The 12782-nt window shown below is 39.7% G+C and overlaps 1 protein-coding gene across 3 annotated transcripts in view; it reads left to right on the top strand.

Annotated features, from left to right (window-relative positions):
• Nucleotides 1-12782, top strand: part of snx25 (sorting nexin 25) — a 251246-nt gene that overhangs the window by 175972 nt on the left and 62492 nt on the right. For all 3 annotated transcript variants that reach the window (XM_041186048.1, XM_041186047.1, XM_041186049.1), the window contains one exon: nt 8395-8585. In XM_041186048.1, coding sequence (XP_041041982.1) covers nt 8395-8585 — 191 coding nt within the window. The remainder of the gene's footprint in view (nt 1-8394; nt 8586-12782) is intronic.

Below are 12782 nucleotides of genomic sequence, written 5' to 3'. Positions count from 1 at the left end.
TGTTGCTGGTGCCCCTAGATGGACCCAGGTCTTTCCTCTGCTTTAACTTAAATATCCTCTACTTTGACCATATTGTAGGTTGTTATTGTTGTTCTTTACACATGCTCACCCCATTTCAGGGGGTAAATTACTTTAATTCTTTCTGTCTGATTCTTATCCTCCTCAAACCCATTGGTGTTCTTTCTATTACTGTTATACTGAAGATTGCCCTCCTAAAGGACTGCTCTTCTACAAATAAAGCCTTTCCCATTTATAATTTCATTCTGGACAAATCGTTTGATATCCTGAGCATGGCTGAAACATGACTCATTGACTGTGATGCCTTTCTCTTCATTGAGACCATACTGCCCAGCTACATATTCTATCCTCAATTTCCACCTAATCGCCACCCAAACAGCAATTGTAATTATATGCTTTCATTTCCAAGTCCCAATTTGACATCTGCTCATACTTACAGCATACAGACAAGGGAGGTCTGAGTCATGCTTGTGGACTGAGCGATGGTGTTCTGCAAAGCAGTCACCCAGCAGTCTACATTTAGTCTCCCCAATGTAGAGGAGACAGCATTATGAGCAGCAAAACTAATAGACCAAATTGAAGGAGCTGCTTCACCTGAAAGAAGTGTTTGGGGCCCTGAAATGTAGAGGAGACAGCATTATGAGCAGCAAAACCAATAGACCAAATTGAAGGAGCTGCTTCACCTGAAAGAAGTGTTTGGGGCCCTGGATGGTGAGGACGGAGGAGGTAAAGAGGTAGTTGTTGATTGCATTGGAAGGAAGGGGATGAGGAGTTGGGGGTGATGGATGAGTGGACCAGGGTGTCAATGGGGGAATGGTCCCTACGGATGCTGACAGGGAGGGTTAGGGGAAAATGTGTTTGGTGGTGGCATCATGCTGGAGTTGGCGAAACTCCAGACTTCCTGTCGCTTGCCATTTCAACACACCATCCTGCTCTCATGCCCACATGTCCGTCCTTGGCCTGCTGCAATGTTCCAGTGAAACACAGCGCAAACTGGGGGAACAGCACCTCATCTTCCAGTTAGGCACTTTACAGCCTGCCGGACTTAACATTGAGTTTAACAACATGAACTCTCTCTTCCGTCTTTATCTCTTTTTAATGCATTTTTTAATTTCAATTTTTTTGTTTATTTATATTTTATTTTTCTTCTTTAAACTTTATTTTATCCTTTTTCCCCAACCACCCTGCACCTGCCCCCAAACAGGACCATCTGTCACTTGTTTCTATGTTGTGCTTTTGCAGAGTGCTGACCCTTATTCTGCTGATTACCTTTATGCCACTAACCACACCTTCTTTAGTCTTTAACACTACCATTAACACTTCCTTGGTCTTGTGTCCATGACATCTTCATCAGTCTCTCCTGAGCTATCCCTGACCTCCTATTTTGTTCCAGCTGCTCCACCCCCCCCTTAATCAGTATAAAATCCATCACATTTCTACTTCTCTTTTGCTTTGAAGAGTCATACAGACTCAATGTTGATTCTGTTTCTCTGTCCACAGATGTTGCCAGACCTGCTGAGTTGTTCCAGCATTTTCTGTTTTTATCCCAGTCATTCCATTGAACATAGCATTGGTCGTCACTCTTATAAGCGACCTTAGCATTTTGCTTATAGGGATGATCATGTAGTTCCCAATATCTATTTATATGAAGTTGTATTCCAGAGCTATAGGAAAAATGTGAACTTGTGATGTAAACTGAATATTTATGTCTTTCACAAGTCCAGTCAGTATAATTTATCTTCATTTAATAATATAAAATTTATGAACTCAACAGAAATTCCCAGATCAGTGAGTCATTTTAATTAAAATAACCTCCAACCTAGACCAGTGGCCAAAACAATCCTGAAATACAACAGAGGACCTTAAGAAGGCAAAAAAGGTGAAAGGATTTAGGAAGTGAATCCCAGAGAGTGGAACACAGTTGAAGTCACGTCCATTACTGGTTAGGCCAAGGAAAGTGAGGGTGCCAATGACTGACATTTTTGGCCCAGTGCTTTCCAGCATTGTCTACTGGCTCTTGTTTCGGCATTGTGTTTTTCTTTCCCCTTTACCTCCTTTTCCAACCCATATAATCGCCTATTTCTAAAAAAGGCTACCCTTAATCCTGTGTACTTTCCAAAACTCTGCATGTTGAAACCCCTCTAAAGTTCTTGGACAGCTCTTCACTGTCTGGCCCTTCACTGTACGGCTCTTCCACTACACCCTGATCAAATCCCTTCAGTATTATGGTTTTATCCCAAACCCATCACTGTGGCTTAAGCGAGCAACAACATTCTGTATGATAGTTATTACAGTGTATGTTCATCCTTGACCAGCTGCAACATTACATGGATGATCACACTACCTTTGTCCAGCAGCTCTCCTCAGATACTCCTGTTACAGGATTCTATTTTGACCTGCCCCATTGGAGCCAGTTCATCTCCTGCAATTGCTTCTCTCCACATGCCTGCACAACCACCTAGTGTTTTCCAAGATTCTGTCCCCTTCTATTCCTCACCTATATGTTATCCTCAAACACATTACCTGTTTGCATGGGGTTAGCTTATATATATGCACCAAAGATATCCAACTTTATCTCTTGATGTCACAACTGTTGCTGTGCTCTCTGACTACCTGTTCATTAGCAGTAGGATGAATGAAAACTTTTAGTATCTTAAGATTGGCAAGACATCCTGTTTGGCTCATGCCACAAGCATTGTTCCTTGATTCTATCCACTTCTGGTTTCCTGCTCAAACTCTATGTTCTGCTTGACCTGGCTCATCTTCAAACTACGTTGGTCATGTAAACCACTCACTACTTACTCTGAAATATTGTCCTCCTTTGTCCTAACTTCCTTCAATGCTTTGTCACCTCCGTACTCGATTTCTCCGACATACTTCATGGTAGCCCCACAAACTCTGCCCTATACTAATGCCAACTCATTCAGATCTCTGTTACCTGCATTCTATCCTGCATAAATCTCTCTTCACTTGTAACCCTTGCCCTTGCCAGAATTGGTTAGCTCCCTGCCCCTTGGCACATTGACTTAAAAATCCTCATTCACCAACCTGTCTTTGCAGTTTCCAACAGGCCTAAGGCCAACTTGCATCCTCTGCTCAACAATGTACTTCACCCAGCTCTTACCCCTCCCTCATCCCCTTTTTTGTACCATTTGTGGCAGAGCCTTAATTAATTTGACTCCCACACTCAATAGCCTCCAAACCCCTCCACTTTGCATCAATCCTTAAAACCTAACTTTTGGACCCTATGTCAACTATTCTCATCTACTATTGCATGGGTCCAAACATTGAAGAATTTATGGGATTCTGCTGTGCTTTGTTTTTCTTGCAGTCCTGGGTCCTGTGGATGATACACTAATACTGTCGTCAACTGCTGGCTGACATCATCTGTGATTACAGCAGTGAGTCATCATGTATCAAATTGTCCCCCTGCTTTCAAGCTGGCATATTTTTCTATCTCGCTTTGAATAACTCAAAGGGTATCTAACAATTCACCCACTGATGCAAATACTTTGTATCTTACACTCTGGAATTCAAAGTGTGATGGTTTGGTTGGAAATCAAACATTCAAATCTGTTCATCCACCAAGCTATTATTGCAATGATTGTTTTTTCAAATGGCGCCTGGCTACTGATCTAAGAAGACACTTTCAAATTAATGGTATTTAACAAGAAAATTTATGTCATTCTATAAAATTAATCTAATGTTGCAAATGTATTCTGAAAGCAAAATACTCTTCTGCATTGTTTAACCTTTCTATTAAAGCATCATGTAATTATGGAGAATTTTTCAGCACAGAAACAAGTCATTCATATGATAATGCAGCACATGAAATTTCTTCTGCTTTATGTCATCAGACCCTATGCTTTCACTCCTTTCTCTCTTATTTATTTCTCCAGCTTTCCCTTAAATGTATCAATGCTATTCACCTCAGTTACTCTGTGGCAGCGAGTTCCACATTCTCACCATGAAGAGGTTCATGAGTGAAGAGGTTCCCTGTAAATTCCTTAATACGTTTATTAGCAGCTATCTTGTATTTATGTCCCCTAGTGTTGGACCCTCCAACGCATGGAAATATGCTTTCAGGACTACTGTAACGAGCCCCTTCACAATTTTAATAGCTTGTCAGGTAACCTTTTTTTTAAGTGAGCCCCAGTCTTTCCGTCTTTCCTGACAGTACCTTCTCAGTTCCAGTATCATTCTTGTAAATCTTTTTTTTGCATTTCCTCCAGTGCATCAATATTCCTTTGACAATACGGCGACCAGACTGATGCACAGTATGGTCCAACAAAGGTTCTATATAATTTTAATATAAAGTCATGTCCATTAGATTGCTGAAAAGCATTTTAATTTTCTGGTGCTGATTCATTATCAATGCAGGGAAGCTTTTTAAAAGACCCTGCTTCTGGAGTAATTGCGTAACTGTGTTCTCAGCGTGACCTGTTATTCAAGCAATTACTGATGAAAGGACTGGATTTTCAGAATGTTTGTTCGTGTTCAACGATGAAAATTAACTTGCTGTGAAGAGAAAGCTTCATTATAGGTTTCCTTGAAAAATCCATATTGGTTAACAAAAATGCTGATAATTATGGTTGTAATGATGATAATACTCATTGTGATGGTCATTAGTGTTGTTAATTGCTCAGATTTACTGAATTTACATCTTGCCTATTTACAGTGCAGTTCTACGATGGTTTTGTTCAGTGTTCTGGATCTGCAGTATTGTGTATTCAGTTTGAGAGCTATAATCTGCTTGCAAACAGAGCTTAATCCTTAATCCAAATGTATATATTAAATTTGCTGTGCTTCCTTCAACTGAAAGGACAGATTATGTGGGGTAATGGATTTCACAAAGTTGTCAACATGAATACAACAGGAGGTGAAAATTTCTGTAGCTGTTGGGCTTCTAATTGTTCTCTATTTATGTACCTGCCTCCTCCCCTTCCCACAAACGTTGGTCATCTGGGAGTTTGATCAGAACTGTGTAATGAGAAATGATTTGCTCAGGCGTCATTGACCTCGACTATAGAGATTATCCACATGAGCTACTGTCCCATTGCTCAGGAGTGTGTGTTTTATAAAGGATGATGGATGTAGGTTTGTGATCCAGAGACTGTCGGTTCTTTGAATCTGTCCATTACAGCTCGGAAGTGAAACCATTCACGTGAATAGTTACCACTGCACTGTTTGTCCTTTCTGCTGGTTCATCATTTGGTGTCTCTGTATCTTACTAAATAGCCAAAAATACATTTAAGTAAATATTTAGATAGGGCACATAGATGATGATATATTGAATGTTCATTATATTGTCATACAGTATGAAGGAAGAAGTGATGAATGTGATAATCTGGACTCTTAGTTCCATATTTCCTCCCATCACTCTCTCACAATAGCATTAACTTACCCAGCAGACCCACTGTAATGCTCAGGTTAAGAACCACACTAGTGGAATCAAAATTTTTTGTGGTTTTAGAATTTATTTTTTGGTAATAAAACTGCAAACATCTATAGCTTGGGTTAGTGTGTAAATTACTCTCCAATAACATATATAAAAATGGATAGTGTAGTATGACAGACATAATTCCACAATCCCAAGAGGTTTTTGAGGATGTGACTGCATAATAGCTATGATAACATGCAGATGTAAAAGTAAATTCTCTCGCTGGAAAGCACGATACTTCAGATGCTGTAAAACTGAAATAAAAACAGTGAATGCTGGAAATACTCAGCAGGATCACTGTTCCAAATGGTGGATGAAATGGCTTCTGCTCCTGTGCCTTTATAAACCAAGGATAACATTACAGGTCACATGGCTATGGCAAGCCGATGGCCACATTGCACAAAGGCACTTGTCCAAACAATCTCTCCACAGATGCTGTCCGATCTGAGTATTTCTAATATTTACCATTCTGATCAAACACCTTTGCTGGAGATATATTTGGTGAAGTGTTTAAGGTGGCTAGTGTTCATTGTTTTGTGGTAATGCCCCAAGACTCAAAAATTTCTTAGAAAGTTTACAAAAATGGACCTTGAAGGGAAATAATGAGTTTTATGTATTTTTTATGAACATACAAACTCATGAACTAGATACAGGAGTTGGCCTTTTTGGCCCCTCAAGCCTGCTGCGCCATCCAATAAGATCAAGGCTGATCTGATTGTGGTCTCAACTCCACATTCCCACCTATCTGTGATAACCATAAGACTTAGGAGCAGAAATAGGCCATTCGACCCATTGAGTCTGCTCTACCATTCAATGAGATCATGGCTGATCTGATAATCCTCAATGCCACGTTCCTGCCTTTTCCCCATAACTATTGATTCCCTCACTGATTAAAAATCTGTCTATCTCAGCCTTGAATATACTTAACTTCCCAGCCTCTGCAGCCCTCTATGGTAAAGAATTGACTACCCATTGAGAGAAGAAATTCCTCCTCATCTCTGTTTTAAATGGGCGCCCCCTTACTCTGAGATTATGCCCTCTGGTCCTAGACTCTCCCACAAGGGGAAACAATCTCTCAGCATCTACCCTATCAAGCCCTCTAAGAATCTTTTATGTATCAATAAGGTCGCCTCTCATTCTTCTAAACTCCAATGAGTACAGGCTCAACCTCTCCTCAAGAAAATTCCTCCACACTCAGGTTCAACCTTAGATAAGGGACCAAAATTGTTCACAGTTTTCTAGGTGTGGCCTAACTAGTGCCTTGTATATTTTTAGCAAGACTTCCCTATAAGGCTTTATACTCCATTCTCTTTGAAATAAAGGCCAACATTCTGTTTGCCTTACCTATTACCTGTTGAACTTGTATGTTAGCTTTTTGGGATTCATGCACAAGGTTTCCCAAATCCCTCGGTGCTGCAGCCTTTCTCCATTTAAATAATATTCACCTCTTCTATCCCTTCCAAAGTGCATAACCCCACATTTTCCCACATCTGCCAAGTTTTTGCCCACTCACTTAACCTGTCTATATCTCTCTGTAGACTCTTTGTGTCATCCTCACCACTTCCCACCTATTTTTGTGTCATCCGCAAACTCGACAACAGTACATTCACTTCCCTCATCTAAGTTATTAATATATATTGTAAATAATTGTGGCCCCAGCACTGATCCATGTGGCACTCCATTAGTTACAGGTTTCCATCCCAAAAATGCCCTCCTTATCCCAACTCTGTCTTCTATTACTTAGCCAATCCTCTATCCATGCTAATAAACTACCCCCAACACCATGGGCTCTTATCTTATTAAGTAGCCTTATGTGCGGTACTTTATCGAACGCCTTTTGGAAATCCAAATATATTACATCTACTGGTTCCCTTTTATCTATCCTGCTTGTTACCTTCTCAAAGAATTCTAATAACCTCTGACCCCTTGCTAGTCAAGAATCTATCTACCTCTGCCTTAAAAATATTCAATAACCCTGCCTCCACCAATCTCCAGAGAAGAGAGTTCCAAAGACTGATGACCCTCGGAGGGAGAAAAAAATTCTCCTCATCCCCTCTTAAATGGGAGAGCCCTTATTTTTAAGCTGTGTCCCCTAGTTCTAGCCTCTCCCACAAGGGGAAACATCCTTTCAGCATCCATCCTGTCAAAGTCCACTCAGGATCTTATATGTTTCAATAAGATCACATTCTTTTTCTAAACTCCAATGGATAGAGCCCCCGATTGTCCATCCTTTCCTCATAAGATAAAACACCTTAATCCCAGGTATCAGTTGAGTGAACCTTCTCTGAACTGCTTCTTACGCATTTATATGCTTTTTTAAATAAGAAAACCAAAACTCTACGCAGTACTTCAAATGTGATCTCACCATCGTAATGTACAACTGTAGCAAAATATCACTATTTTTATATTCCACTCCCCTCACAATAAACAACAATCCATTTGCCTCCTAATCATTTGCTGTACCTGCATACTAACTCTTTGTGATTCATGTACTAGGACACCCAGATCCCTCTGTAGCTCAGAGTTCTGCAATCTCTCTCCATTTAAATAATATGCTGCTTTTCTATTCTTCCTGCCAAAGTGGACATATTCACATTTTCTCACATTGTACTCCATCTGCCAAATGTTTGCCCACTCACTTAACTTGTCCATATCCCTTTGCAGACTCTTATGTCCTATTCACAACTTACCCTCCTACTTATCATTGTGTCATCAGCAAACTTAGCAACCAAACGTTTGGTCCCTTCATCCATCTCATTGATATAATTTGTAAATAGTTGAGGCCCCAGCACTGATCCCTGTGGCACTTCACTCGTTATATCCTGCCAAGCAGAAGGAGTTGTTTCAAAAAGTCTTGACGGTATTGATTTTTGTGCTCTTTTCTTTGTGAAGTATCTTCTCAATCATCAACTTTCTCCTTTTAACGTCCAATGCAGATAGCAAAGGAAAAGAATCAGCTGCCATGAAAGCAGATCTTCTCCGAGCTCGCAATATGAAGAGGTACATCAACCAGCTCACAGTTGCCAAGAAGCAGTGTGAGAAACGAATAAAACTGCTTGGGGGTCCATTGTATGGTCAGCAGGAAGATGGTGTCTGTGATGAAACTGATGGTCCTCCAAATCAAAAGGTAAAAAGATACCAAGATATAGTACGGTGAGCAAGCACATCTGTAGGGACCTGAACACAGCCAGTACGAGTTCCAACTTCTATATAAAAATTGTGAAATATTTTAATTACTTTTCGGAGGTATTGACAAATTCTTCTTTAATTTGTGAAAAAAAAAAGACTTTGAGTGCAGTCTAGACCATCAATTACGTTTCATAATTCCTGTGTTTTGTTTTTGTAGCAATTGATATAATTAACTATTCATTTGTTTCCCTCAGCCTAGAGCATAACTCAACTTGACATTTCTAGTTTTTCACTATTTCTTCAGTTTATTTTCTTCATAGTAGGGACTTGGGTGTATATGTGCATAAGTCATGGACAGGTTAAGAGGGACGTTAATAATAACCTACAGTATCCTAAGCTTTATTAATAGGGGCATAGAGTACAAGAGCAAGGAGGTTATGTTGAACTTGTATAAGGCATTAGCTTGGCCTCAGCTGGAATATTGTGTCCAGTTCTGGGCGCTGCACTTTAGGAAAGATATGCGGAAATAGAGCATCAAAGCAAGGAAGTTATGCTGAACCTTTATAAAACACTGGTTAGGCAATGTGTTCAATTCTGGGCACCACAGTTTAGGAAGGCCTCAAAGAGGATGAAGAAACGATTTATCAGAAATATGCTTGGGATAAGGGACTTCAGTGGTGAGGAGGACTGGAGAAGCTAATGATGTGCTCCTTAGAACCGTCAGCGTTGAGAGGATGTTTGATAGAGATGTGGGTTTTAGTACAGTAAATAAGGAGACGGTGGCGGAATGGTCATTAACCAGAGGATACAGATTTAAAGTGATAGGCAAAAGAATTGGAGATGACATGAGCATTTTTTTGCAAGTTGCTGTGACCTGGAATGACTGGCAGATGGGGGTGGTAACCAATTCAATATTAAATTTGAAAAAGGAATTGGGTGAACTTGTAAGTGGGAAAAACATTGCAGGACTATGGGGACTGAGCTGGGGGTTAGGACGAATTTGGTAGCTCAGCCAGTATAGGCGCCATAGATTTGAAAGGCTTCCTTTTTGTGCTGTATCATTCTTCATGTTCACTTGGCAACAAAGTGTGGACCAGGTTTGCCAACTTTTGTTTCGCAAGTTCCTGGAGGTTTGAACAAGTGACCTCCACCTCCTACCCTTGCTGCCACACTCCCATGCCAGCACACAGTTTGTTACCTATTTGGATGATTCTTTGCAGTCAGCCAAGCAGCCTTTTTACTCTCTCTTAATATTTTTATCATTAACAAACAAGAGTGTTCAAAAAAATTTTTTAAAAAGGTTTTTTTTTTAATGCCCCATGATTATTTTTCCCTGCTTCCTGAAGTGCCCAGGAGATTAATTTTAAAATCCTGAACAATGCTGGAGAGTTGGCAACCTTAATACAGACAGATAACTACTTGCAGTTATCGGCAAATGTTAAGCCTGATCTGATCAAGGGATCTTGCTGTTGTCCAACAAGTGCCTTAGTAACATGAAAATTTAAGCATCACTGTAAACTAGTAAGTAGAGCTTGTGCAGGTCTCTGTTCAGAGCTCAACTTGGATTTGCCATCTCTGCGTCATTCTTAACATACATTGGTCTCAAACTGGCATCCATAGTTTAATTCTACCCTTAAAGATGTGGTAACATTTACTTTTTTAGTAGAGAAACAGAAAATGCTAGAAATATTCAACAGGTCAGGCTGCATCTGTGAAACAAGAAGTGGGGCTAATGTTTAAGGTTGATGATTTTTCATCATCAGAACCTGTTGTGCTAGGCTTGATAATTGTTCCCTTCTCCATTCTCATGACTCTACAGCTGGTACTCTCCCAACACTGATGGCCTCTCCACATCACTTCTTTCTCACTGTGCTTGGCTAATTCATCTCCTCAGTGATTTTCACATCTTTTCCTCTTAACACTTTACATGATGAATACAAGCATTTTTGTGTTCTACTTACCCGTGGCATTTTTTTTCAGCTTAGTCATAGGATTTCCAGTCCTCTTTTGGTGCACTAAGTGGTTCATTGTGGCAGTGCAGTCTAGAAAACTGCTCTTAACAGATTCAAGTTGTGTATATAATTAGGAAATGCTTTACTAATTATCACACTGTTTATACCATTGTGTTTGAAAATAATTGACTATTCATGACATGCGAGGGAGTTTTACAGCATTTTAAACAGCTGTAATCTGAAGGGAGAGACATAAACACCTAATTTTCAATGTTAGACCTTGAACATTAAACATGCAGTTTTGCTCCAAAATAAAAAAAACTCTAGATTTCAATTTGTATGTAAATTAAGAAAGAACTGTACTACAGTGCTTGTTAAGAGGCACTGGCCAAATAAATACGGTTTCTTTCATCCATCTGATGAAAGGTGATCAACATGGAAAGTTAACTTTGTTTCTCTCCGAACAGATGCTGCCTGACCTCAGAACGTTGGCATTTTCTGTTTTTTTTTCCAGAGACAGGCACAGTATTTTTCTTTTGTATATGCTATCCTTCCTGGTTAAAGTGGAACAAAAAGCAAACCACTGCAGATGCTGGATTTGCAACAGTAATTGAGGCATACACTCAACAGCTCAGGCAGCAATTGGAGAAGTCAGGGTTAACGTTTGAATGTTAGCCCAACTATAAAGGAATCTTGGAGCAAGCTGAAATTGAGTAGCAATAGTACCTCCTAGGAAAACAAAAATTGTGTCTTTTTTTAAATGTTCTTTCTTCTGAGCCTTGGACCAAAATGTAGGTTTGTGACCTTCTGAATAAAGTGGGCCTAGTGCGGATTTCAATAAATAGCAGGTGGAATCCCAGTTTAGAAATCTTTATTCAGCAATAAAAATTATTAATTCAATAAAAATACACTTAATGGTTAGAATTCTAAAGTATTCAGCTCCACCACGCGTCTGGGATGTTGAAAATTTGTGGGGGGAAAAAAATCAGCATTTTGTGCTTGTGTTATGAACTTGTTTTCTAGCTGTTTTGAGATTTTAATATAATGAAACCAAGCCTGTCCATTGAGGATGAATGAACAGAGTCCCACTGAATGGGGTTTAATGAATTACTTTTTTGGAAGGTCGGACTGATTATGGTGATGGAATAACCGTTTTTTAAGTTAATTCTGAATAGGATGCGGTTCATGGACAATCTGAAGTATATGTATGGCTCTCTATGGTTTAAAATGAAAATCAGATATTATGGTCTGGAAACGGAACAGCTCTGTAATAGGGTTGTGCATCTGAACCAAACCGGAGGGAAAAAAATATCTCCAAGTCAGATGTCAAGGAGTCACATGGTTAAGTATACTGGTAAACATTTAATTTAAATTAATCAGCTATAAAGTGATACTAGATCAGTTAAATAGAAACAAAAGCCAATTCGATAATTTATCATGTAATTTAGGGGCGAAAATTAAAATTAAATAGCTTGGGATCGTGGCACTGAAGGGTCCTGAATTTTTCAGTCAATTAAAATCTGAGGAATATAGATAATAGTTAAGTAAAAACATTTCAGTTAACTCCCTATCAATGATGTGATGCCAGCACAAGGGAATCAGCACATTGGTGAGTAGCTGGTGAATCTTTATTTAATTCTTCAGTTTATTTCTGCTAAATTTGTAAATAGCCTAATGAATAAAGGTATTTAGGACTCAGGTGAGGAGAAATTTCTTCACTCAAAGGGTGGTGAATCTTTGGAATTCTCTGCCTCCGAGGGCTGTAGATGCTCCATCATTGAATAGATTTAAGGCTGAGATGGACTGATTTTTCGTGCCTCGGGAAACCAAGGGACATGAGAAAGGGGTGGGAAAGTAGAGTCGAAACCCAAGATCATCCATCCTTGTATTGAATAGAGGAGGAGGCTCGATGGGCTGTGTGGCCGACTCCTGCTTCTGTTTCTTGTGCTCTTGTGAGTCCAATGTGGAGCAGCTGGCTAGTGCTATTGGGAAGGGGTTAAACTAAATTGGCAGGGGAATAGGGACCAGAAGGCAACAAATAGAGGGGCATAAAGAATTGGGAGAGCCAGATAGCACTAGAGTAAGAAATAGTAAGATATTAATTGGGGCAGTGTAAGAATTAGGTTTACTCGTATTTTTTGGACAAATGGACTGTGGTAAATACAGTTGGTGAGCTGCAGGTGTAGATAGTCACATGGAAAAATGATATTGTGATGATAATGGAGACCTGGCTTATAAGAGGG

This window comes from Carcharodon carcharias, chromosome 4, assembly GCF_017639515.1.
Source record: "Carcharodon carcharias isolate sCarCar2 chromosome 4, sCarCar2.pri, whole genome shotgun sequence".
NCBI lineage: Eukaryota > Metazoa > Chordata > Chondrichthyes > Lamniformes > Lamnidae > Carcharodon > Carcharodon carcharias.
This window is presented reverse-complemented; position numbering and strand designations above follow the sequence as displayed.